Raw genomic sequence first — 26,271 nt, 5'->3', positions numbered from 1 at the left:
TCAGACTCAGGTCACCTACCTGGTTGTTGCCTGAGTTTCAACAACTTTAGATTGAAAAGACCTCCTGAGAAAGTGGAGAGACCTGGGCAGGCACAATGTCAGTCTGCAAGCACTAAGACCTACAAACCCCCAGTGCTGTGAGCCAGCAAACTGACACTTATCAAAAGAAGCTTTGTGACAGTTTATTAACCAGATAAGGTGCAGCCCCCCAGCCTGATACACAAATTTGTGTTTGGTATTGTGCTCCTGTCAGATCTGTCAAACATAGAAGTTATTTATGGTGTACAGGGAACAAACAATTTTTAAATGGTGATTAGAAGATACCTCAAGCCATAAACAAATAAAACTCCATTTAGAATGATGAAGGAGCACAGAAGCCCCCTTCATTCTTGTGTTCTCATGCACCCCCATGTCCCAGGGATGTGCCCTGAGCTCTTTGACCTCCCCCTGACCAAGTCACAAAGAGAAAGGGAACTGATAAATAATTTTATTAGCAGCAGAAGGCAGAGGCAACATTGTACATAAAACGTACCGTGCTTTTGTTATAATGAAATGCCCTGTGTATTCTACTTATAAAGTGAGGGAGTATGTGGGTCCTAAAAACCCAAAACACTTCTCTGCAGGGACACTGAGCCAGAAACATCAGCCACAGATCACAGTGAGATGCTGTATCATCCCAAAACTCCCCATAACAGCAAAGAAAAGGACTCTGGACAAACAGTGAATAACAGGAATTAAAGCTGGCAGTAGCAGAATCTTCAAAATATTTTCTGGTGGCACAGTGCAGGTCTTCAGAAGTGACTCTTTCCTCCAGCCACTGCCATCAGCAGATAGACACTGAGCCCTGGAAACTTTGTGAACAAATAACACTTTGTAGGAGCAGTCACAGGAGGTGGCAAGGGCAGAGCACAGAGCACAAGGTCTGACATGATTCTTCAATGCCTAAACTTCTGTCCAAATAATCACCCCTCTTTCCAGAAAGGGCTTTCAGGGGAGCCTGAAAAAGAAAATCATTTGACTTCCAGGTCATCTTCACTGGCCTGAGACCCTTCTGCTGCCACAGAGAAACAGAAAAAAGGATTTTTTCTGCCTTGCAAATTATGAGAAAAACTAGATAAACCTCAGAACCTCTCTGGTCCTCAGTAAAGCCAAATGTTCTAGAATTAAACTTTTTACTGCTACAAGCAGCTTTGTCTAGGCCTGAACTTGAGACAAAGACTTTGAACTATTTCAGTAAAATCAGTTGGTTGCCTCACTCTTGAACTTTGTGTGTACAGGACGCAAATACAAAAGTGAATCGAGCTACACGGATTGGATCACAAGAGGAAACAAGCAGACAGACAGAGCTGATCATCTCTGGGTTGCCTTCATCATGGCTTTGCTCCAGCAGCTGCTCCAAGGATCACAGGAATGTCATGACTGTCCTGTTCTTGCCAATCTGCCAGGGCTCCAGAGGGTAAAAGCGGATGACGATCCTTTTGGGTAAAAGAGCAAAAATGCGGACAGGAAACATTATTTTACAATTAAACATTATTGCTGCCCAGTTTGCAACATTGTAGAAAATCTGCACTAGGGTCTCACTGTCTTACACTTCAGGGTGTTCACTTAAAAGAAGGAAACATAAGCTGTGTATGGGTCAGGGTACAAACAGACTTCACCCACACAAAACAAAAGCAATTTAAATGTGATACTTGTCCATTTTAGAAGGAGCCACATAGTGCATAATCTTGCCAGGGATTTATCCTGACAGCACCCAAGAGGCAGGGAAGTACTGTTATCGCTCTCCTTTGGGGAGATGGGTAAGACAAGCAGAGATGGACACGGCTGACCTTCAGGAACAGCCTTGTTCCAGCATTTGGCAGGTGACGCCCTGCCAGGGTGAAGCTCTACCAATCCCAGTGGGGTTTTGCACCAGTTTTACCAACTGTAATACTGAACTTCAGAGAACAGTAATGCCCAGATTGTTCAACAAGTCTGTGGTTTTATCTGGCTCCAAACCACATGTCTTGGATTCAGCACCCACAAGCACTTTGTGTTTGTTAGCAATCTTGTCTTGGATCTGTATCACAACTTAGTCTCCTGGAGGACACGGGAACTGCCACTATCTCCACTGCTCTGAACATCCCCTTGGCACTTGTTTGTCGTGTTCCACGTCCACGGACCCCACAGACCTGTAGGCCCGATGGAAGGACACTCTCGCTGCCCTCGGGCTGAGCACGGTGCCCGGGCTGAGCCCCCGCCGGGCCGCACTCACCGATCGGGGGCCAGGCCCAGCTGCGCCGTCAGGACATCGAAGAAGCGGGCGCTGTGCGCCTTGTTCTGCTCCGCCGTGCCCACCACGCCGATGGACGAGACCGCCAGCTGGGCGCAGGGCTCGGCCGAGCCCGACAGCACCATGGGCAGCCCGCTCCGCACCGTCACGTTCACCCGCTGCCGGGACAGCCACGGTTAGTCACGGTTAGCCACCGTCAGCCCCGCCGCCCCCGGTCCCGGCCCCGCTCACCTCCGCCGGTTTGCCCAGGATATCGGCGGTGGCGGCGCACAGGGTCTGCGCCAGCCCCGGCGGCAGCCGCTCGGCCGGCAGGCTGGTGTCCAGCTCCACGAACGGCATGGCGCTGCGGCTGCTGCTGCCCGCGGCCTGCACCGCCTCTGCCCCGGCCTGGCCCGTGTCTCGCCCCCGGAGCCGCCCCGGCAGCGGAGCCGCGGCGGGGCGGGCTCAGCCCCGGCACCGCCCGCAGCAGCAGCGGAGCGCGCCCGGCCCTGCCCTGCCCCTCGCTCCGTGCCGGCCCCGGCCGGTCACTCCGCTTCAGCCCGGCTGCCCCAGCGGCTGCCGGGCCTGGGGCACTCACCGTGGGTGACTCTGTGGCTGTGGGACTCACTCTCACTTGTGAGACCAAATGTAGCCACATTTCTCCTCACAGAGAAAAGCAAGGCACAACTTCCCAGGAGTATTTCTGGGACTCACATTCTCTGAGCCGCAGAGAAAGGGTGAAAAGTGCATATTATATGGCTCTACGCAGATATTTACCATATGTATTTTGATGTATTGATTAGTAGTGCTGTATTAACATTTTAATAATATGATAAATGTAGTCTTGTAATTAAAAGGTAACTTTTGTAGTTAAAATAAGAACTATGTTAGTGGGATTTTTTTTAAGAAAGGAATGAGGCACTCGCACCAGATAGCAGCCCCAGGACACCTAAATCTTTCAGAGAAAAAGAATTTACTGCCCGCTTACCAGAAGAAACAAACTTCTTCCCACCTCGAAGGCACTGTTAGGATTAGAAAGAAGTTGATGATGACCGGACAGAATCCCGTGTTTGAATGGAATTTATGCATCATGTATGAAGTGTATGAATATGCAACAGGCTGTTGTTTTTAAGGGTTAATCCTTTGTTAACGTGGGTCCTTTTTCGGGCTTGTGCTGCTCAGAAAAGGTACCCCAACATCCATAACTCTTTTGTTTTTATTGTCTCATATTGCCCCAATTCAATTTGTCCAAATTATTATTACTCTAATTATATTACTATTTTATAACCATTTTATTACTATTAAACTTTTAAAATTTTAAAAAACAAGTGATTGGCGTTTTTCACAGAAAGGAAAAACAATTCTTATCTCATTTGCTGAGCCTGTGTTTGTGCAAAAGTGGAATGCAATATGGAGATTGTTTACCCACAGTGATGGAGTTTTGTTTCCTTGGCCTGTCAGGGCCAGGTGTGTGTGTGTGTGTGTTGGGACTGTTGGCTGACAGTCACAAGATTCTGTGGAGTGCCTGGCAGATTCAATTTAGATATAATGTAATATAGTGTAATATAGAATAGAATAATCTAGTATAATAAAGGAATAAATTAGCCTTCTGATAAGATGGAGTCAGATGCCTCCTTTCTCCCTGAGCATTGGGGTTGCCTCACTTTACTATAACCAAAACCATCACATCTCACTAATGGATGGGTAGAATGAGTTCTGTGACAGCCCTTACTGAGAGTGGAAAAACATTTCAGGTCACTACAAGACACCTCTGTGTAGGAAGGGCTGAGAATGGTAATTTCTCTTAACAACCAACAAGACAAGAAATTAAAAAGCAAGCAGAGGGTTTTACTGCTTTATCTAACATGTATTAATTACAAGGACTTTGAGCAATCAGGACTTTGAACTCACAAGTTGCTAAGTGACCTCGGCACGCTGGCTCACAGGGCCAGTCTAATCTACAGATCACAGGTGTCTAAACTAGAGATCAGAGGCTGAGCTACTGTCCAGTGAGGTTCCACGAGCTCGTTTACAACAAAGGGTTATGAACCAGCCATACTAAAAGGTCATCATTTAAGGCACAAAACTGTTGGGAAAATTTGCCTTGTGTAATGTGACATCTTGGTCTTCTACAATTCTAGACAAAGCTAATGAAAACTGATGAAATTGCTAAATTTTTGGGGTTTTTTTTGCTTAGGGAATTGCTTGGCCTTCACTGCTGCTAGTGAAGACAATACTGGCACAAAGAGTTATGTGCAAAAAACAGCCAGGAAGAAGGCTGGGCAGAGATTTCTAGGACAGAGTAGTATCTAGAACTGAAACCTTGGTGAAAAACACCGTGAGAAAACAACAGGTTTTTTAGAACTTGCCAGCAAAAAATGTCACTAGCCAAGACATGGTAGCACTAGAGGAAAAAAAATCCAAACAGTTATTTGATTAGTGAAAGAAGCAATTCCTGAATTCAATTACTCATTTTGTTTTAGTCTTTACAGGAAGAATTTTTTGGCAAGGATTTTAGGGTAAGGGCAACAACTACTTATGAATGGAAATATACAAATATATATTCCAGCAATTTCTGCATCCTTTACAATTTGTTATTTTCAACTGAAGAAACTGGAAATGCTTGGATTTGCTCAGTTTTATCTCATAAATTGTGCTGTAATACAAAAGGATTTTGTGTTTGAGCAGAAACAAACAGCCAAGAAAAAGAGCCCAAAAGCTCCAAAACAACTCTTTGCCCTTTTATTGTGATGCATGTGTTGCTCAATGCCACAAAATCTCTCTTATTACTTCAGCTGCTCTGGGTGACTTACTTGGTGAACTTCCATCCAAAACAGTCTCAGAAGAGCGTGTCTGCATTTATTCCCTCTCTGCATTTCACAGGGGAAATGTGCTATTACAGTATTACCATAGAAAAAACCCAATTTGTGTACTGTTATATTCTCTTCCATGCATTCTTTCAGGGTACTCCCTATATCATATCAACAAGAGATTTTAGGTAGGCAGTTATTCCAATGCTGTGGCCACCAGCAGCAGGAATCTCCAAGAACAGCTGCTGCCACACATGTACTGGTAGACAGAGCACCAACAGAAGCCAGGCTCTCAGAAATCCAAAGCAGCAGTTGAACTGAAGAATTATAAAGATACACCACTGTAGAAATACAAAGAAACTTCTCAAAGTAACTTCAAGGGAAAAAGAAGTGTGGAACTACTTGGACAGCCAAGCAAGATGCCTCAACAATAAGAAACCTTAATTTTTTTTTTTTCATTTTTGTGAAGGAGTTTTGTGCTCTACTTGTCTGTGCAGACATGCTGGGAAGATGAGGATCAGGCACACTTTGCAGTACAAATGATAAAACTGGAAACTATGATCCTCATCCTTGTCACTTCTTTAATGTTCCCAGTTTGTAGGCTGGCTTGAATTGTCAGGAAATACCATTCTTGTCTCTACCATCTCTGAGAAGACTGACACTGAAATAAAATCCAGATGCATGTTAAGTGACCTGTAGGGCCTCAGCCTTCTGTGTAAATTTAATGTTTTAGGTCTTAAACATTCCCCAGCTTCCACCCCCATAGATACAAGAAAGACCTGGCCCACTCTGCAATTTCTGTGTTAGAATTACAGTGCTCTTTCCAGTTCCATGGAGAACTGGATGTCAGAGAAGAAGTTAAAAAGGAAAAAAAAAAGGCACGAAAAATGCTAAGATAGGTTAATTCATTTCAACATCTTCATCAACACAGGTGCCAGTTGCTCTTTCAGCTGTGGATCAATCTGAATATTGCTCAGTTCTTTGATATTGAGGATCATCTCATGGGCTTGGAAAAAAAGCTCTTTCCCCACAGCATCCTCCACCCGCCTGCGCCACTCCCTCAGCCTGGGTCTGTCTTCAAAGACGTCACAACCAACTCCAACAGGCTGCAGAAAGGGGAGAGAGCAGCAGTGAGGCTCAGGGCAGTCACCTTGAACTGAGACAGCAGGCACTAAAAGGATACTTGCAGGTAAAGGGGACAAAAGGGAAGAGCTCATGGAGGAGCAGTAGGAAGGGGGGAAATCTCTGGTACCTGTCTGGGGGACACAAAAGCTAAGCTGGATTTTAAAGGGCATTTACAACTCAGTTCCTGGGTGCTGGAATAGCTGGTAAGGGCAGCATAGATGAGCACGCTCTGCTCTCATCTGTGAATCATTCTGTGAGTGATTTTCAGCCATGACTCTGAAGATGTTGGCTGGCAGTTCCAGGGATCACTGTCCAGTTTGCAGTAGAGTGCTGGATTATACAGCAACACCCAGCACAAAAGGTGTTTAACTGAACCAGTGTCCTAACTAACATAATCTACCCCCCTTTCTGCCTTCTGCCTGTGCCACTCTCTGGAACACACTGTAGAGAAGCAGAACTGCTGCTTTTCAGTCCCTTGGACACTGAACTGGGAGAAAGAAATCACTGCTGGGCTGCAGGATCCAGGCCCTGGTGGCCTGGCAGGAAAAGATCAGTTTGTAACAAACTTAATTTGATTGCCTCTGAGATTAATTATTTCATCTTCCAGACATGGCATGGGCAAGTATTATACTCTTGAATGATAGAAATATTCCTATATGGTTGTTTCATTTCATCAGACCTGTCTGCTATTGCTTCTCATTACCTCCTTCGCTGGAGGTTAAAAGAAAGTTATGATAAAAAATGAAGAAAAGGTTATTGCTACAGATGAGAAACAAAAGAGATCTGTTGCAGCCCTTGCAGCCAGCTTTTTTTTTTATTTTCATTGCTGCTCTGAACCCACTCCCACATTCTCCCCATTGTCTTAGGCCAGTTCTGCCAAAATATGCCCTGACTTCTCCTGCTAGTGAAGAGTTTCCACATGCTGCCCCCTCCCTGCTCAGCAGCATCTGTTTTCCTTGTGCTGAGCTTCCTGACCATGCTCCAGGCACTCACTTGCATCAGTTCCACAATGGCCACAAGATCTGCCAGGGAGATCTCACTCCCAATGATAAAAGCCTTGTCCTGCAGAAACCTCTCCTCAAATTGCTTCAGGGAAGTGGACAGCCCCTCCATAACCTCCTGGAGCTTCTCTGAGGGCAGAGGCTGCCCTGTGAAGAGGGGAATCAACACCTGAGGAGAGAAGGGACATAGCAGCACACATGACCATCTTCTCTGGTAGTAGTAATTGAAGTTACACCCCATGATGATCAGTGCCCTGCAATAAAGCCACAGAAGGGGATGGCAGAGCTTCATGGGCTGTGGCAACTCCACAGAGCTCCTGGACACAGAGCACACCAGCCGTCCTAAGTGTGACCTGCCATGGCAGTGACCTCAGCTAATCAGCAGCAATGTGAGGAACAAAATCAAGGATCCTCATCTCATTTTGTGCCTGGCAGCTGTGCCCTCCCCACCCTACCCTGCTGGGCTGCAAAAGAAAAATGGGCAACAGCTCCAGGCAAGACAAATTTCTGCCACAGTCACCCCTGCTAGATGCTCTGTGTCACCAGCAGCTGCCCAACAGCCACCCACCCTGCTGTGGAACTGGGTGCTGCAGGCAGCTGCCTGTCCTGCAGGGTGATAGAGAGGAGGGAAGGGTGGTGCCTGTGGCAGGAGCATTGCAAGGACTAGAACTCATCAACACTGGCTGGAGAGACAGAAATGGCTTCCTCTGTGTGACAGCAGCCAGCAGGGCTGGAAGTGGTCAACACCATTTTTACACAAACCTTTCAGTGGCTTAAAGCATCACTCTTTAAACCACTAGAAATTTTTGTGGAGCAATCACAGAAATGCAGTCCTTTTGTCTGCACAGACTTGCTGGCACGGGGGGTAGTTGCCTTTCTACAATATTTTTCACCAGTCACAGAGGTATATACACCACTCAGTGTTTCACAGCTGTGCTGCCCTCACCTTCCACAGCTAAAGAAGTACAGTTTGTTTAGAGAATCAAAATTATAAATACAAATTTCAATCAGTGCAAGTGAACTGAATTTCTACTTACTGCTAGTGTATTCAACAATTCAAGTTGGGATTGCTTAATCCAAGCCAGGATTTTGGCCAAATACATGTGGAATCCATTTCATCAGAAGAAAATTCGTGGCCAGCTTTCTTCTAAGTGATTCCAATAATGAACATTGGGATTTTGGGGTAAAATTACTTGAAACAGCTCTTCTTCCTTCTCCTTATCTCAGGGCTGTCTATACTCTCCCATTTCTAGCTAATAAGCTTCTCTTACAAGGTGGCTTTATATGTTTCCATATTTACAATTATTCTGAGGACCTTTTCTGCATCTGGGCTATCTAATCACCATCAGCAGCAATTAATTGGATTTCTTTCTCTTGGAGCACTGCAGTGACAGCCTGCAGAGGCTGGAAGAAACTGCTTCTTGTATGATTCTGCCTCATATTTGAATTGCTTCTCTGTACTCTCTAGCCAAAAAATCAAATACCAATAAATTCAAGACAATAAATGAGTGCTTTGTTAGGCACAAACAAGGGCAAATTTACAAGGGAGTAGTGAAATTACCTGTTTACTAGCAATCCTGATTTCATTTGAAATTCCATGTCAGCTGTCCTTGCAGAACTATACTTGCACCTAGGTCTCTCTAGGGATAGCTGCATTAACTGTCTGGTGAGCTGGCTGGAAATAGGTGTCCAGCAAAATCATCTGATACTAAATGATTTTCTGGCTCAGGATGAATCAGGTAATTTTGCCTAAATGTAAATTGGCCTGACTACTCTGAGTAAAGAAAATCTGCCTCTCAGTGTGTCTCTGCTCTCTGTCCCTGAGCCTATTTCACAGAAGCACATAAGTGTGCTGGAAGCAGGAGACTCCTTCTGGATTTCCACCCTTAGGAGACTGCAGGAACTTGTATGAAGAATGCAAGTCTTTCTGCTTCCAGCAACAAAACAAATGTTCACCAAAGCCAAACTCTGCCTGTGTGCACACTCTGCACAGCTGTGCAGGGAGGGGGAGGCCCTTGGAAGCAACACTAACTCTGTTACATATTCACTCACAAATCCAGGCAATGAAAGTCTGCTGGGTTTGAGACCTTCTGTACCAGCCCTTCTTTAAGGGAAAAACCAAAATGGCCAAATTGGCTTTTGCCAGATCCTGATGTTGATCAGTTTGGAACGGCTCCCTCTCCAACAGCTCCTTTCTGTTGCATTGCACTAAATAGTTATTTAGTTATTTGCACTGGGTGTTTGGTAATTTGCACTGTTGACATGATTTGTATCCTATCACCACATGCTCTTGCCCTTTCCCCCTGTCAGTGTTGGTGCTCTCTCCCTGGTTTACCCCCCTCCCCTCATCCCTCCTCACTTGTACCCCACTGGCTGTTGCCCCCTTCCTCTGCCCCCTGTCCCCTCTGCTCAAAATCCCCCTGGGAGAAGGCAATGCCCTCTTTTCCATCTGGGGGGTCACCTGGATGATCTGGTGTCTCCTATCAAGGAAATAAATTCACAGAATCACAGAATAATGAGGTTGGAAGAGACCTCTAAGATCATCAAGTCCAACCTATACCCTGACACCTCAACTAGACTATAGCATCAAGTGCCATGTCCAGTCTTTTTTTAAACACATCCAGAGATGGTGATTCTGCCACCTCCCTGAGAAGAGCATTCCAGTATTTTATTATTCTTTCAGTGAAAAATTTCTTCCTAATATCCAACCTATTCCTTCCCTGATGTAGCTTGAGACTGTGTCCTCTGGTTCTGTCAGTGCTGCCTGGAGGAAGAGACCAATCCCCACCTGTCTGCAACCTCCCTTCAGGGAGTTTGTAGAGAGCAATAAGGTCACCTCTGAGCCTCCTCTTCTCCAGGCTAAACAGCCCCAGCTCCTTCAAACGTTCCTCACAGGGCTTGTGTTCCCCACGTGGAGAAGAGCACTTCCCATCTTTTGCCTTTGTCCATGTAAGATCATTTGGGCTGGGGTCCACAGCTGGCTGGATTGGACCTGAACAGCCCAGACACAGATTCTGACACCTTCCAGCTAGAAATGGCCCAGGTTTGTTGTTTCATCACCACAGTCTCTGAATTGGGGCTGTTAAGATGCTCAGCACTCTCACAAACCAACATCACTTACTCACGTTTTTACATTCAGTCTCCTCACCTTGATCCACATGGTTTTAGGAGCATTGGCCCTGATGTTGGTGTGGTGCCAGGACAGGTACTCATCCACACGGGCCCTCTGCTGTATGTCTGAGGGATACCAGTGGTCGGGAGTGTTGTACTTGCGGCTCAGGTACAGCAGGATGGCAGTGCTGCTCACACAGCAGGAGACAAGAGAGGGTCAGGCAGTTACGGGCACAATGCTCTTGCCTAAGCTCCCTCTCCTGCTCCTTCTCAACTTGTTGCTTCCACTGAAAAACATTCAGATCAGGATTTCCAGCAGAGTCTAGGGACCATATAAAGGCATCTAATTCATGTTGACATCAGTGGTCCTTAATCACCTCAGCTTCCATGAAAACTTTAACCTGCTGGAAAATCACAGCACTGCTGGGCAGTACTGGGGGTAAACACACTGGAGTAAACAAACAATAAACCTCCATGATCCTCTATCAGTGATGGTAACTCCACTTGTTCCTTGCCTGTTCTGACCCATCTCTCTGATACCTGTGCACTAAATGAAACTCTCTGATGGGTTATTGCTGCCTTTTCATCAGGTCTGTCTCCAGCATGCAGCTTCCACTGAAATCAGTGGAAGTCTCAGCAAGGAAACCCTACAGAATCTTTTTGTGTTTGTCCAGATGTTTGTACTTTCACTAACTGGCAGAAGTCAGATGGAAAAATATCTTAGTCATCTGCAACAATACTTAGGCTATTACTACAAAAAAAAAAGCCACAGAAAATGTGCTGACAAAATGGAAGAAAATGTAAACACCCCTGCCATGCTGATACTGCTATAGTTCAATTGTTTCAGTATTATGACATCATTACCAGTCTCCATATTAATAATTTCATGTAAAGCCTAAATTTTATCTGTGTAGATATTCTCTCAGCCTTTATGACTAATTCAGATAAACAGAATTCTTTCCTAGAGTAAAAGGGATTTCTTTCCCCAGGGTGAAAGGGATTTTTATAAGCTTTAAACATCTCCCAGAAATGTTTATAATCCCATTTTGAGGTAAGTACATTTAGGGTGAGATGAAGAAGCTAAGTCAGCTGAGCTGTTTACATTCTGAACGATAATTCAAACAGAAAATGGAAAGAGATCAAATGAGGTTATACTATTAAAAATAACCAGCATGTTCATATATTCTGTGATCCTTAATTATTCCATGGGAATAACATCTTCTGAATGCAGCACAGACTGTGGTACCCAAGGAAGTCTAAGGACTGAGTCCTTACCATTCTGCAAGGGTGAAGTCTCCGTCCTTCAGTGCTGGTACTTTCTTCAAGAGGCTGACTTTGCCTGCACCGTCACTGTTTGATGGCCCTAAGAACATGAACAGACAAACCTGAGGTTAGAAGTGTATCTGCCAGGTAAATGAAATACCTGCAGCCAGCTGGATGATCAGTGAACTGTCTGAGGTTTTCCCAATAGGGTCACAGCTCACAAGTGAAAGGTAATGAAATGGCGGAGTCAGTGTAAGAGCTGCCTGCAGAGGCAGCAGGCTCAGGCTGGCCACGTGGCATGGAGCAGTTGATATTTTTATATTTCTAACAGCAGTTCTCTTGCTTGACTCAGGTACCAGGATATTTGCAGAACTTACTGACAGAGTGGACATTGGCTGGGGCAGGGAAGTTCAAACACTCAACCCTGCACTACTCCTGCCTCTGTGTTACTCCTGGCTCTGCACATCAACCTCCTTCTAACATGAAAACACTGGGGGAAGACACCATTCCATAAGAATTTAAACTCCACAGTCCCTTGGAGGAATTAACAGCTGACTATCTAACCAGGCTTTCAGTTTCCCACTGCTGGCACCAGACTTGCCAGTCTGCAGTTAAATGCCAGGGAATTGCACAACAGCCCAGGAACACCTGAGTAAGAAAAGCTGTGAGGAATTTGTTTGCTTTGCTTGTTTGAAGTTCTCCTGACAAGACATGACAATTAAAGTGCAAATCCTGATCAAATCAGCATGACCAGCAGGAGGTCTTGTACAAAACTCCCTTTGTTCAAAAAAAAGACAAGAAAAAGGATCATTAACTTATAGTGACCTCCATTTCTAAGAACTGTTTGTACCCATTGAGGAAGCAGTGGCAGTGTCTACATTACTGGACAAATGTGCAGTAGGAAATCAAACCAGCCTCTGGACAAACAAGTTTATTTGCAGCTGGTTTGGGAAGGGCTGGGAGAAGGCAGGTTGCTGCATTACTGCTTTCCCTTATATTGATTTCACATAGTGAGTTAAATCCAGCAGAGCATACATTACCACTTGTTCTCCTTTCCAGCTGACTAGCCTCTATTTCTTCTTTGAGAAGTGGGGTTTTTAAAATTCCAGTGTAAGTAGCTTCATCAGAGACTAAGGTTTACACTCTTCTGCTATTTGAAGGGATGCAAACCCACATTTTCCCTTTCATTAGGAAAAGTCTCTGGCTGCCTGCTGTGAATACGGCTTCCAGCTTAGCTGGGTAAGAGGTTCCATCTGCACAGCAGAACCAGGCAACACTGTCAAGAGAGGTAGGAAATCCTAGGTAGGGCTTCTTAAAAATAATAGCCAGAAACATCAAGTTAAGCCTAGTAACTGAGAAAATTGAGTATAAAAATAAAAAATGTCCAAAAGTGGGCAAAGGACAGGATGTCTCACCCCCATGATTTGTATCACAGAAACAGCGAGGCAAATGTCTGTAAATCTACTGTCATGCAAGGAGCTGCTCAGGGAAGGTGCTTTGTTTTGTGCTTTTAGAATGGCCACAAAGGCCAGTGGTCACCAACACCCAGCTCTGGTGAGATCTCTAGTGTTCACCTGGTCTTTGGAAAAGTGCAGTAGAAAGTTGCAGTCAGTAATGCTTACGGCTAACGAGCAGTCCCTCGTCAGACCCAGCTGTTTGGTTGTCCTGCTGTCTGTGTTTATTATCCAGGGCAGCAGGGAACTAAGAAACAAGGACATGAGAAGTAAGCAGTGGGTGAGGGCAGCCTGAATCAGATTTCAGAGAGCTTTCATCATACAGCAATTCTAGCAGGAATACTGAGCATATTTGTTCCCTGACAAACCAAGTACCATGCCATTACAGCAGGTTGGACAGTAGGTCAGTGCCTGTGACACAGCCTGCACCACAGCCTGGGGTGTAATCAGCTACTTTGGTTTGTAGATAGACATAACAGACCTGTGCTGAGACTCTGACTGAGCTGTGAACTGGTAAAATGCCTTGGTGTGAACTCTAACTCCAGGCTGCTTCATTGGGACCCACTGCTTATTGTACGAAAATAGAGACCAACATTTGTATTTGCAGTTTAGCAGAAATTAAGCTTGTGCCTCTCTTCCAGCCAGCAGAGCCTTTTTGTTCAGTGATACTGGGTGGTCCATCTTTATCATTCTTGTGATGCTGGCTTGACTTACAGCTGTTTAACATCAGTTGTATCTGGGGTAATCAGTTCTTGATGACTCCCAAGGATGGACAGAGGTACAGCTACATATACATAGATAGATATAGATACACAGTGTGTATTGCTGGGCTTTGAGGCATAACTTTAACAAGCAGAGTACCCACAGTCAAAAAGCAGGGCAGGCTGCCCACATGAGGAAATCTTAAGCCTAAGCCATAGTGCAGAGAAGGATGTTTATCAGTGGGTGAAAAGACAAGTGGAGAAGATTTTATGGAAACAGAAGGGGACAAATCCCACTCTATTTGCCAATAACATACCTGCCTAATCATCTAATCCTCAACCAAAGGTGTCGAAGTAACGTGCTTTGCCTTAGGCGCAAAAGTAACAATTTACAGGAAAACTCAACATTTAACTGGGCAACAGTCATCAGTTGAAGGAGGCTGAACACATCTGCCGCAAACTACAGCGCTCCCAGAGCACACCTCGGCTGTCAGTGTGACTAATTTGCTAGACATGGCTAGAGGAACATTCCTCGGAGAGCCACAAAAATAGATGCAGCAGAGCTACGAGACTGCTCTGGGACCTGGAGCCACACGGTCAAATCCCTGGGCAGCCGCACGGCGCCCAACGCCCCAGGGCAGCGCCGGGGTTCAGCATCCCCCGGGTGCGGGACGAGGGCAGCTCCTGTGCCGGGAGGCCAAGGGCTTCCCCGGGGTCCGTGAGGGCAAGCGCCCGCCAGTTCCGCGCCGCGGTTCCCCGGGGTCCGGGAGGGCAAAGCTCCTGCCAGCGGGGCCGCCGCGGTTCCCCGGGGTCCGTGAGGGCAAAGCCCCGCCAGGCCCGGGGCCGCCGCGGTTCCCCGGGGTCCGTGAGGGCAAAGCCCCGCCAGGCCCGGGGCCGCCGCGGTTCCCCGGGGTCCGTGAGGGCAAAGCCCCGTGAGGGCAAAGCCCCGTGAGGGCAAAGCCCCGCAGCGGCGGCGGGCTCAGCGCGGCCCCCGCCCGGGACCGCGTTACAGCGCCGGCAGCTTGGGGGCCCGGCCGCTCCCTCCCTGCCCGCTCGGTCTGTGGGGACCCTCCCGTCCCTGCCCCGGCCTCACCTGCGCGGGGCTGCTCCGCGCCGCTCCCCGCCGCCGGCTTCTTCCCCAGCACCGAGTCTGCCAAGAGCCAAGAGAGCGGCTGAGCCCGCGCCCCGCCGGGCCGCGCCCGCCCCGGCCCCGCCGCCTCGGGCAGCGCCCGTCCCACCTTTGAACAGCTCCACGTGCTTGAACTCGAAGGGGATGTTGTTGCTCCGGGCGAAGATGTAGATGGAGCGGCAGGGCTGCGAGAGCAGGTCCAGGTACAGCTCCAGCCCCATCGCGACCCGGCCCGCCTTGCGGGGAGCTGCCGCGGCTCTGCCGCCGAGCGCCCGGAGCCGCCCCGCATGGGCCGGCGGGGGCCGAGCCGCGCCGGGCGGGAGGTGCCCTCCGGCCCTCCCTCCTTCCTCCCTCCCCCGGGCCGTGCCGTGCCTGCCGTGCCGTGCCGGGCGGGGGCAGAGGGAGCGGGGTCTGTGCCGGGGGGGACCGCGGGACGCCGCTCTCCTCCGGGGCGAGCGCTGGAGAGTGCCGAGGAGCCCGGGAGAGCCCACCCAGCCCGGGGAGGCACGGCCGAAGCTGGGACAGGGGATACAGAGTTCCCCTTCCCACAGCCTCGGGTGGCCCTGGCCCGCTGTGGCTGGCAGCGTGTTCATTCATTTTCCGAAGGAAAAGTAACGGGAATAGTGACACGAGTAGCGGTCAATTACCAGCCTCAATGGTTGGTACTAATCAGTAAAAGAGAAGGGGCTGTCACTCCCCTCCACAGCTTTGGCTGGCACCGCAGGGTCTCTGGAGTCGCTCACCCACGGCATCTCACTACGACTTTCACAGGGTAAATGCCGAGTTTTGTGACACAGTTCTGCAGGGCTGTGCCACGCTGCAGACACGGCCCCTGCACAGTGTCCTCTAAGGCAGTGTTAATCACGCACTGCCAGATCTCAGTAGGGCTTTCCGTTCAGAACATAATTCTTTGGTCACATAGTGTCTGCTGCAAGGTGACATCTGAATGGCAGTGAAGTGTGGAGGACTTCTCTGTGGACATTGCCTCTGCACGCTCCCTCAAAGTGACTTTCCTCTCCCTGGCATTTGTCACTTGCGCTGAGCGCACAGCGTTTCCCAGCTGTGTGATTCGGGAAGGTGACACGCTGGCTGGGTGCAGGGACTCTGGGAGCTGTGAGATAGAGCAGCTGAACCACTCAGGGCAAAGTCACCCCCAATCAAACCCACCTCAGCTGTGCTGACACCTCGCTATCAGTGTCGTGCCAGAGAGCCTGTATGGCGCACACAGATCTTTGGGAAGAGCCATGGCAATCTCAGGGAGAGGGAACTGGAGGATCAGCTGCTCTTTTTCTTGTGAAAAGGCTTGGGTACTTGAGCTGGGAGCTTGTGGACTAGACAAATTACAAACCGGAACATTTCCAGGGGTTTAGAACTTTCAGATTGAGAAGAGCACTGTAAGAATTTTTCAGTTTCTCAGCCAGAACAGGGAGAGGTGCTGTGCACCCCCTTCACTTCCCCCGCAGCACAGCTCAGCCTCTTGAGCACCTGCACCCAGCACTGATATGCTGCAGATCACAGCTCATGGAGCCTTGAGTTCAAACTCCTTCAGTGCAAAGGCATCTGAAATGTTAAGGGAGTGGGGAAAAGGAGCATGAAAGTGGCTCTGCACAGGTAAATAGTCAGAGAAGTCTTTGAGCTTCAAAGTGCTCCCATGCCCACACTCTGAGAGATCATTGAGAAGAGTGTTGATCTCAGCAGTGTGCAGCACCATTAGCAGTGTGGGTTCACTTTGCTCCTTTATTCATGGTTCAGTTGATCCATTAGTCCTATCTGAACTTCAAAGATCTTTTCATGTGTCTCCAGGAAATGTTCCTTCCTTAAGTTTTTCTCCAATTTGCTGACTGCACTGCACAGCCCACATAACTAAAGAGGTATTTTTATCTCCTTGTGTTATAGGGCATTTGATTGATTATTCCTGGCTCCAGACTAGTGCTTCTAGCACTGTATTTTCATTTGACTCCATCACCTCAAAGACCATTTTTCCTGCCCTTATTTTCTCTGTCAGCATTTTGGAAACAGGAACAAGACAGAAAAAAATGCATTAAATTTTGCAGTTTATTTCTTAATCATTTAGAAGAAACCTCAGGATGTCTTTCTGTTTTTTAAGCATTCCTCCTATTTTGTGTGTTCCAGCTTCGTTTTATTCCAGAAATCACAGGTTCTCACTTATTTCCAAATAGCCCTGGCAAGAGCTGAGGAAGTTGAATGGAACACGTTCGATTAAGCTGACAGTGGAGGTGTAATCCCTCTCCCTTTTCAGGGTGAAAGGGGAGTGTTCACTCAACAGACCTTGTACCAAACAAGCAAAACTCTTGCACAACCTGTTGGGTTTTGGGAGGCAGCTCCCAGGGCTTTCCATCTAGGAACTGGAACCAGACAAGATCCAATGACACAAAGCAACAAAATACAGAGGTAGAGGGATAGCAGAAGGCAAAGTACAAGGATGAGCAGCCTTATCTCCACGATTTAGAGCAAAGAACAAGGCAAATTTATCTGTTTTATAACTCTGTGGCCATCCAAGGAGTTACCCTAGGGAGGTGCTTTGTCCTGTGGGAATGGAAGGGCTCAAAATGCCACTGGTCACTGCACACATGCCAGGCAGAAGCTATGGGAAAAACAATTTAAAATGCCCTCCTGTCATCATGGCCAGCCTAGAGTGAGGCAATTGTATTTATCCTTTGTGAAACAGCAGTGCAGGAGCACCAGAGAGCCAGCTCTGAACATAGCTCCAGCTTGGTTTTGAAGGCAGCCTTCCTTGCAGGAGTGCACAATTTAAGGAACTTGTGCCTCATTCCAACAAGCAGAAAATCGGCTCAAGACTCTCAGGTGGAGCTTTTGTGCTACAAGTATATTAAATAAAAAAAGTTTTAAAAAGACACTTTATTTGCCTTGGCTCGTGCAATGGTTTGCTTTGTTCTGGAGATTCTGCTGGGACATGTGTGGCACAAAAGGCTCTGCTCTTAAGTCCATTTTGAGATCTGTGAGGATTAGCACCCCACAAAACAAACTCTTGGTTTTGATTGTTTCTCTGCTCTGCCTATACTTGAACAGAAAGTGTGAGAAATATTTGTGATGCTGGAAGAAGATTGCTCTCTGCAACAAAGGCAAACGTTGAACGTCAGGGAAGGTACAGAGGTGCCAGCAGCAGAGTGCAGTGAGGCTGGGCAGCCTTGGCAAGGCAGCAAAGGCACCTCTTTGATTTCAGGGGTGCACAGCAGCCCAGCTGGGAGCGTGGTGAAGCTGCAGTGAGAGGAAGGAAGGAAGTGGTACAACGTAAACACCTCCTGGGCTCAGCACCCTGGCAGCTGCAGCAGGGCAGGCTGTCAGGCACTGCTGCTCAGGCACCAGGCATGCAAGCAAGCACTCCTAGGGCCAGCACAGAGCTGCTGTCATTGCCTTTGCTCACTGGCATGCAACAGGCCCTCCTCAACAAATGTACCAATAAAACATCAGGTAAGAATTCAAATAGCCCTGCATGCGTCAGCATGGAAAGGGAGAGAGTTCGAGGGCAAATGTGCCTTTTCATCACTGATATTGAGGATTTCCTGCAGGATGGAAGGATGGAAAGGAAAGGCACCAGCCTGCTCCTATAGCTCAGCCTGCAGGCATGGGCAGTGCAGACTGTGGTTCGGGTGGCCCTTTGAGCTAAAGGGCAGGTTTGCTCAGAAAACAAGCAGAAAAGCCAGCTGGCTCACTCCCCAAAAACACTAGATCCAACTGAAAAAATGTGTGAGACTTTGAGCAGCTACATTGACCATTTCTGGGCACTGCAATAACTTGACTTGCATTCAGACATCTCACACCCAGCTTAGTGTGCAGCCTTCCCCTTGGATGGTGCAACCAGCAGCAGGGACAAACAGACCTCCAGGTACAAACACAGCTTAGCAAGGAGGGGAGAAAAACAATTCTGCAAACTGGAACCCTCCTCATGGAGGCCTGCACCTGGAAATGGGAGCTCACAGGGACAGGAAAGCAGGAATGGCACAAAGGGACACAGCCTGTGGCTATGGAGGGTGCTGCACAGGTGTGGTGATGATGTGATGTCCACTTCCTTCCAAATCCTGCTTACAAATCCAAACAGAGCTACAACACCTGGCAGATGCAGCCCTTGGCTTTATGGAGGATCTGAGGAGACTGAAGAGCAGTGGAGCACTAACCATGTGTGGGACATTCCCCAGCTCATGTACCGAGCTCTCTGCTCACACGGGGCTGCCCAGCACAGCTCCCTGTGCTAGCCCAGCCACAGCAGCACTCCGTGCCAGCAGCCTGGCCAGAATGGTTTCTGCTGTGCCGACAAACCACTCAGGGAGAGGGACAGAGCCTGATGTGGTTTGCAGAGAGAACCGTGTGGTTTGCAGCAGCTTGACCAAGAAAAGCAGCTTTTTCCACTGTGCAGGATGTTCTTTGTAGAGTGCAGCACGAGTCTCTGGGTGAGGAGCTTTACTGACTCTGTCCTTGCCAGAAGCTGGAGCACCCCTTGGTGCCAGCACAGCTCTCTGCCCCGTGTCCCTTTGCTCTCACAGGGGATGCAGCAGCATCTAGTGGCCAGGCGTCCCAAGGGCCCTGGCAGGATTCCCACCGGGGCTGGGTCCTGACCTGTCCCTTTCCTAAAGAGCAAAAATCTTCCAGCAGACTGTTTCCACTTGGCAAAGTCAAAACCATCTGCTGCAGTGTTTTTTCCTTGTTTCAGACACACCTGCTCTGCCGTACCCTCAGGAAACCTTTGCTCTGGCCTGGAAAACTCAGAGCAGAGGTGGGAGGGCAGCTCTGGCCGCCCCTGTTCCCGCACAGACTGAACCACCTCAGCCCTGAAACACATCCAGTGGTGCTGGAGCATGAAAGAAAAGCCTGCAGGGCTACACTTCCCCTGCTGCAGTGGACAAGAGGGAAAAGCTGCTCATGGCAGTCTAAGATTTATTTTTCTTCCCTTCTAAATCACAGAAAAGCTATGAAGGAAGGGAAATCCATTTTGTGAAATGCTGTTTATGATTTTTAGAAGAAATGGTGAAAGACTACAATAAGCCTGCAGAAAAATAATCCATTTTATTAGAGCACAACCTTTTAATTCTGCTTTAGGAGCTGCTGCTTGAAATTCTCCAGCAGCTCAGGTGCAAACTGGTCAGCAGTCAAGTTCTTAACGTTCATGATCTCCTGGTGGGCTTCCAGGAAGAGCTCCTTCCCCACAGCCTCTTCCACCCGCCTGCGCCACGCCGCTAACGCCGGCCTCTCCTCAAACAGGGCATAGCCAGCACACACGGGCTGCAGAGACACAGAGCACCCAGAGTGAGCTGACAGGGCACAGCCAGCACACACAGACCCAGGGTGAGCTCACGGGGCATAGCCAGCACACACGGGCTGCAGAGACACACACAGACACAGAGTGAGGCAAACAGGGCATCTGCCAGGGATGGACCCATGGAAATGGATGAGCTTCTGGCTCAAGGCAGCAGTCATGACATCAGGTGGAGCTCACCTCTGGCTCTTGGGTCATAGGAGGAAAGTGGTGACACCCTCAGCAACTGGGACGTGCAGCAAAGGGCTCTGCCATGGCTAACCCCAGAATGCTCCAATGCAGAACGTGGAAGTCCATGCACACCAACACAGCTCTTCCAAATATCTGTACTTTCCTGCCTAGCTTGTAATTTATCTTTCTTTCCTGATGAATTCTGCCCATATTTCTATAGAAAGAGCTGTTTCATCAAAGTAGGTTTTCCCCAGTAAAATTAATTGTGATCAAAGTCAAAAAGGAGCAAGATTAACCCCAGGGAAGATCTGCTATTACAGAGCTGGGGGTGCAGCAGCCCCCTGGCCTGGCCTGCCCACAGCCCAGCTCACATGCAGCAGTGCTGGGGTTGCTGCTCACCTGCATGAGCTCCACCAGTGCCACCAGGTCTGCCAGGGAGACCTCGCTGCCTGCGATGAAGGGCTTGTCCTGCAAGAACTTCTCCTCAAACTGCTTCAGGGCAACGTTCAGCTCCTCAGTGGCAAACTCCAGTTTCTCTGGAGGAAGTGGCTGGCCTGTGATGAGGGGCAGCAGCACCTGGCAGGGAGAAGAAACAACTTGCTTTTTATGTGTTTCCTTCCAAATCTACTCATCACACTCTCACTGCCACCTTCTGAGGATGCCTCACCAGCCATGCACGGGAACAACCAGAGCTGCTCATCAACCTTGCCAGGTTAACATTAATGTCAGTCCTTGCTCCCTGCCTCTCCTTGCCTGCTGCCTAGAAATCTGAAAATTCAACCACAAGAGTCTCCTTTCAAAGTGATGCCTTGTTCAGGCTGGCCTAGAACAGAGACCAGACAGAGCTAAAGAATAAAGTAGGCATTTGTTAAAAGGCCTCAATGGATGCACCTTGGGCAGCACAAGAGCCCAGCCAGGGCTACACCCCAGGTGAACCCAACATGGTCACAAAATGGACCACAGGTCATGGGGTCTCTCACTTTTATAAGTTCTGCTCCATTTGCATATCGGAGTTAATTGTCCAGTTCCAGCTTTAGCCCAGGCAGTCCCATCCTTCTTGTTTTTCTCTCTCCAGCCCATGTTGTTTGTGCTTTTGGGCCTGAGATTTGGATCATTTGTCCTTGGTCCCCAGCTAGAGAAGGAATTGTTTTGTCTCCCTGCTCTGTGCACAGAGCTCACCATCCCCTCATGTGAAACCCAGACCCACACACTAAAGCAGCACAGAATCTGAAAAATATAAAAGCTAAACCTGAGGCATCAAAGGGAATCATCTGCCAGCACCTGTGTTTTGTTTTGCAGAGGGAGATTGTTTCTTTCCATGAAGCTGGGCAGCCAGCACTGAGCTGTGTCTGGGGGAGCTCTCACCCACTGCATGTGCTCTGGATTTGCCTTTGGCTGCAGCAGGAAGGATCCAGCCTACTTCAGTTAGGCTCACTTCAGCAGCCAGGTTTTGTTCCTGTCTCTCACTTGGCTTGTACATTTGCTGAGAAAGGCCCTGCAGACAGGCAGGCCATTTCCCTTACAGCCCTTAGCACCTCATTTTTGATCTATAATGGTTTTACCTTGCTTAAGAACAGCTTGCTCCCCTTGGCACGGATGTTGATGTGCTGCCAGGACAGGTACTCATCAACCCTGGCCCTTTTCTGCAGGTCAGCTGGGTACCAGTGATCAGGAGTCTTGAATTTCTGGACCAGGTACAGGAGGATTGCAATGCTGCCCAGAGAGCAAGACAGAGCAGTGAGCTGATGATCTGAGATTAAAGCACCTCATCCTTTCTTTCCCCCCAGATTTTGCACTGCTGGACAAGCAGCCACACAGACCTGAGGGGAGTCAGGTAGAAGTGCAGCAGGGCACAGCACAGGAGAGAGTTTGGTCTGCTGCCTGTGGACCACAATCTAATACAAGTAATTGCACAGCAAGACTGGAGTGGTCTGCTGGTACAATTCTGAGCAAATAGAGGCTGCAGAATGAGTTTATACCAAATCTGAGCTTCACATTGCCTGGCCATCCAGCAGTGGGTGCTTTATGTCAGATTTCCTGCACTGGCCACAGTCTCCAGCTGCAGGCAGAGAGCAGGACACCTGGCCAGGTATTTAAGCTCAGAAACAATGCCTACAAAGTAGCAAAGTAGCTCCAAGCAGCAGCTGTTTCTACTGTTAATGCTGCTCAAGCTGCTTACATAAGATAGCTTCTCTTGAAACACAGGTTTGTTATGTACAAGTGGAACATAGGAGAGGAGGGAGACAAAAATCTGCCTGGCCTGGAGTGCCAGCAGCACCCTGGCAGAACCCAGGCACTGGGATAAACAACTGAGCAGGGATTGAGCTTATTTGAGCCTCACCTCTCTGCTAAGGTGAAAGAGCCATCCCTGAGTGCAGGCACCTTCATCAGGACGTTCACCTTCCGGAACTCCTCTGTCTTGTGCTGCCCTGAGCAGGGAAAGGAGAAGTTTTACTTGGCAGGGATACTCAGGACCTGTTTGTAAACACCTGAGGGGTTTGTGGGGACTGTCCAGCTTCAAGTTCCTGTTTCTGATTGTACAAATTTTGAGTCTTGTATCAAGTTTATAAGCCATTAATAAGTGCTGCAGGGTGAGTAGGGGGCTAGCCCTGTGCTATCAGCTTTCCTGCTGATTATTGCCTGCATGCCAGACCCACCTATGGACCACGGGCAGCGTGGTTAGGAGTCCTTTCATACCAACAGCACTTAGCTTGGGGCTCTATGCACTCCAAGTCTGTGCCTGGAGGTACCTGTCCTGTACAAAGCCAGAGGGAGCACCAAGCACCTTGGAGGAAAGGGATCTCACTAACCCTCTCCTCCAGGGAAGGAAGGACACTGAGAAAGCAGATAGATACCTTTTTCTGGAAGATAATGTAATTTATATTCAACTATACTTTCTAAAGTCCGCAGATGAAAATAAATTCCTGTGATTCCATGTAAAGCCATGGGTACTTCATTACCCATGAAGTTGCAATTAGCTCCTGTGCATGTTGCAATCTTTTGTAAGAGCAGATATGGATTTGAGGCTGCTTTTAAGCTATCTTGTAGGTCCTCCCCAAAAGGTAGGCAGAGTGAACCTGACAGAAGAAGGTGCTTTGCTCCTCTGAGGTCTCAGTGTACTCCATTCTGTCTGGAAGCAGTCCCAGAAGCCTTGTTCTATGTGACCTGTTTGTGACAGCCTTTTCCACCCACTCCCTTCGGCCACACGTGGCTGCCTGGGTATTCAAGCCTCTCTAATGTGTAACTAACCTTGTGCCCCATGCTGCTCTGTGAGCCATCTGAGAATCTGTGTGCCAGAGGAGACGCTCTGGAAGCAAATTTAGCTTTTCTGTACTTGGCAAACTTGATTTGTGACTATTCTCCTGTCACTTGGCTCACAGCCCACCTCCCCTACCCCTCACAAAAAGATGCAGTGCGCAGATTCCAGGTCTTCAGGTGTCCTTTGAATGCCAGGTGATGCCTACCCATTCTCACTCCTTCTACCCCTTTCACTGACACCTGTCCTGCTGGGGGCTGAGAGCTTTTCTGGGCCATCACATTTAAGGCACCAGCTCAGTTCTGAGTCTCAGCTCCCTCACCTTGTCCTTACAAACTGTGCAGTGCCAGGGGCCAGTGCAGTGATCCTCCCCCACTGTGGCACCCAGTGCAGGTACCTGGAGAGCTTCCCCAGGGCATGGGAGGTGCACCCAAATCACCCACCTCAAATCCAAAAGCAGATTCCCAAGGGGCACAGAGCATTGGGAGTCTGTGATTTAATTCCCTTCCCTTCCCCTATCCTTGCATTTCAGTTGTTCCTTTTTCTTTGGTGCTCTCATTCCTTGCCAGTTTCCTCTCCTTTGCTCCAGTGTCTCACCACAACAATTAATTTATTGGGAAAGAAGGGGAAGGACACAAGATGAGCCAGCCTCCAGGTACAAAGAATTGCAAAAGTTTTTGCTATGAGACAAGTGGGAGGAAAGCCACAGTAAGGTACAACCAACACACAGCTCAGGTGCAGGGGAACACCCAAAGACTCAACCACAACAGGTCTGGGGTTTCTCTCAAGTTGGAGTCTCTTTTGTTCCTTCCTCAATTTCAGCTCCAGGAGCCTCCTCATCTTTCATTGTTTTTAAGCATTACTTACCGAGGCCTTTTTATGCCCAATGCATTACTTTAATCTCAAATCCATCCAGATATCTGGAGAGGCTGAAGGATAGGGTTTACCAGCTTCAATTACAAAGAAAGAAGATAAAGATCTTTGGATCTCCTTTGGTGAAAAGACACCTTTGGACAGGCTCCTACCAGTTATCAGTTGGTTTGAACCCAACTAAACCACCTCCCTTCATTTCTCAGCGTTCAGATTACTGCCAGCTGCACTGTCTCGCTCCACAGCCTTCTCAAGCTGGTCCTCAACCCTCCCAAAATAACCAGACCACAAACCACTCGGGCCAGTGGAACCCCCAGAGGGGCAGCCCTACCCCTGCCCTGCCCTGCCCCACCTACTTATGGGGACAGCTCGGCAAGCTGGGGCACGACAGCGTCCCGAGGGGGGTAACCCCTGCCGGAGGGGAAGGGCTGCTCCCAGCAACTGCTGCTGCTCACCAGAGCACAGAGCGCACGTTTTTCTAAGCTGAATTCCTGAGCAAGAGCCGCACACCTTGGCTGTCCTCACCCATACACCAACGTCCCATCTCTGCAGCTTTTTGTTTCCCATCTGAATGGGGAATGCCCCAGACCTGGCACATCCTGAGCGCTTCTCAGAAAAGCGTCTCTGTTTTTCAGAGACCCATTTTCTGCTGGGTGGGGCCGATTTCAAAGATATCACATGCCTTGGCAGAGTCCTGTTTGCTGCAGAGGAGCACAGGCACTGAAACCAGTACTTCAACTATACGATTGCAGAATTAGGTATGGTTTTTGTGTAGGCATCAGGAACCCCCTGCGGCAGGAGGGCCACCCCACCCTCTCTCAGCATCTCACACTGGTGGGGACGGTGAGTAACCCTCCGGCTTCTGCCCGCGGCTGGAATCCAGCTGGCATCCCGCCGGGAGTGGCCAAGGGAGCGGAGGGACCCCGCAAAGCCGGGGCTGGGACAGGCAGGGACCTCGCAAAGCCGGGGCTGGGACAGGCAGGGACACTCGCAAAGCCGGGGCTGGGACAGGCAGGGACACCGCAAAGCTGGGGCTGGGACAGCTGGCACCAAGCGGGGCGACAGGCAGGGACACCGCAAAGCTGGGGCTGGGACACCCGCCGGGGCTGGGACAGCCTGGGACACCCTAAAACCCGGGGCTGGGACAGAGCAGAGGGACACCCGCACAGCCGGGGCTGGGACAGGCTGGGACACCCCAAAGCCGGGGCTGGGACAGGCTGGGACACCGCAAAGCCGGGGCTGGGACAGGCTGGGACACCGCAAAGCCGGGGCTGGGACAGGCTGGGACACTCGCAAAGCCGGGGCTGGGACAGGCAGGGACACCGCAAAGCCGGGGCTGGGACACCCGCACAGCCGGGGCTGGGACAGCCTGGGACCCCGCAAAGCTGGGGCTGGGACCCCGCAAAGCCGGGGCTGGGACAGCCTGGGACCCCGCAAAGCTGGGGCTGGGACCCCGCAAAGCCGGGGCTGGGACAGCCTGGGACCCCGCAAAGCCGGGGCTGGGACAGCCTGGGACACCCGCACCCGCAGGTTCTCGGGCAGCGCCCGGGACCCAGCGGTGCCCCTGCCCCGCTCACCCTTGGCCAGCTGCACCCGCTTGAACTCGAAGGGGATGTTGTTGCTCCGGGCGAAGATGTAGAGCGCCCGGCAGGGCTGCGAGAGCAGGTCCAGGTACAGCTCCAGCCCCATGGTGCCGCTGCCGCTGCCGCCCACGGCCGGTCCTGTTAAAGCCGTCCCGCCCGGCCCCGCCGGCACCGGGCCCGCCCCGGGCAGGGCGGGGCGGCAGCGCCCGGCGCTCCCACCGGGGCGGTGCCGAACCCACGGGACGGGGCCCGA

The 26,271-nt window shown here is 49.5% G+C and overlaps 3 protein-coding genes across 4 annotated transcripts; all 3 read right to left on the bottom strand.

Moving 5' to 3' along the window:
* Positions 1-465: 465 nt before the first annotated feature.
* DDT (D-dopachrome tautomerase) lies at positions 466-2,712 on the bottom strand. Its single transcript, XM_030958781.1, has 3 exons — positions 2,504-2,712; positions 2,255-2,430; positions 466-1,475 (listed from the first exon to the last, which is right to left on the bottom strand). Exons 1-3 carry the CDS (start codon positions 2,609-2,611, stop codon positions 1,403-1,405), a joined length of 357 nt encoding a protein of 118 aa, XP_030814641.1. The 5' UTR covers positions 2,612-2,712; the 3' UTR covers positions 466-1,402.
* Positions 2,713-4,101: 1,389 nt separating this feature from the next.
* LOC115909477 (glutathione S-transferase theta-1) lies at positions 4,102-15,132 on the bottom strand. 2 transcript variants are annotated; one of them, XM_030958851.1, is made up of 6 exons: positions 14,955-15,132; positions 14,810-14,866; positions 11,574-11,661; positions 10,336-10,486; positions 7,180-7,356; positions 4,102-6,167 (listed from the first exon to the last, which is right to left on the bottom strand). In XM_030958851.1, exons 1-6 carry the CDS (start codon positions 15,064-15,066, stop codon positions 5,967-5,969), a joined length of 786 nt encoding a protein of 261 aa, XP_030814711.1. In that variant the 5' UTR covers positions 15,067-15,132; the 3' UTR covers positions 4,102-5,966. The 2 variants fall into 2 exon arrangements, with proteins under 2 accessions (XP_030814711.1, XP_030814712.1); XM_030958852.1 differs by lacking the exon at positions 14,810-14,866.
* Positions 15,133-19,871: 4,739 nt separating this feature from the next.
* On the bottom strand, positions 19,872-26,268 carry LOC115909504 (glutathione S-transferase theta-1-like). The gene is made up of 5 exons (XM_030958903.1): positions 26,013-26,268; positions 22,651-22,738; positions 21,872-22,022; positions 20,709-20,885; positions 19,872-20,104 (listed from the first exon to the last, which is right to left on the bottom strand). The coding sequence occupies exons 1-5, from the start codon at positions 26,122-26,124 to the stop codon at positions 19,907-19,909; spliced, it is 726 nt and encodes a 241-aa protein (XP_030814763.1). The 5' UTR covers positions 26,125-26,268; the 3' UTR covers positions 19,872-19,906.
* Between the last annotated feature and the right edge of the window lie 3 nt (positions 26,269-26,271).

This window comes from Camarhynchus parvulus, chromosome 15, assembly GCF_901933205.1.
Source record: "Camarhynchus parvulus chromosome 15, STF_HiC, whole genome shotgun sequence".
Taxonomy (NCBI): Eukaryota; Metazoa; Chordata; class Aves; order Passeriformes; family Thraupidae; genus Camarhynchus; species Camarhynchus parvulus.
This window is presented reverse-complemented; position numbering and strand designations above follow the sequence as displayed.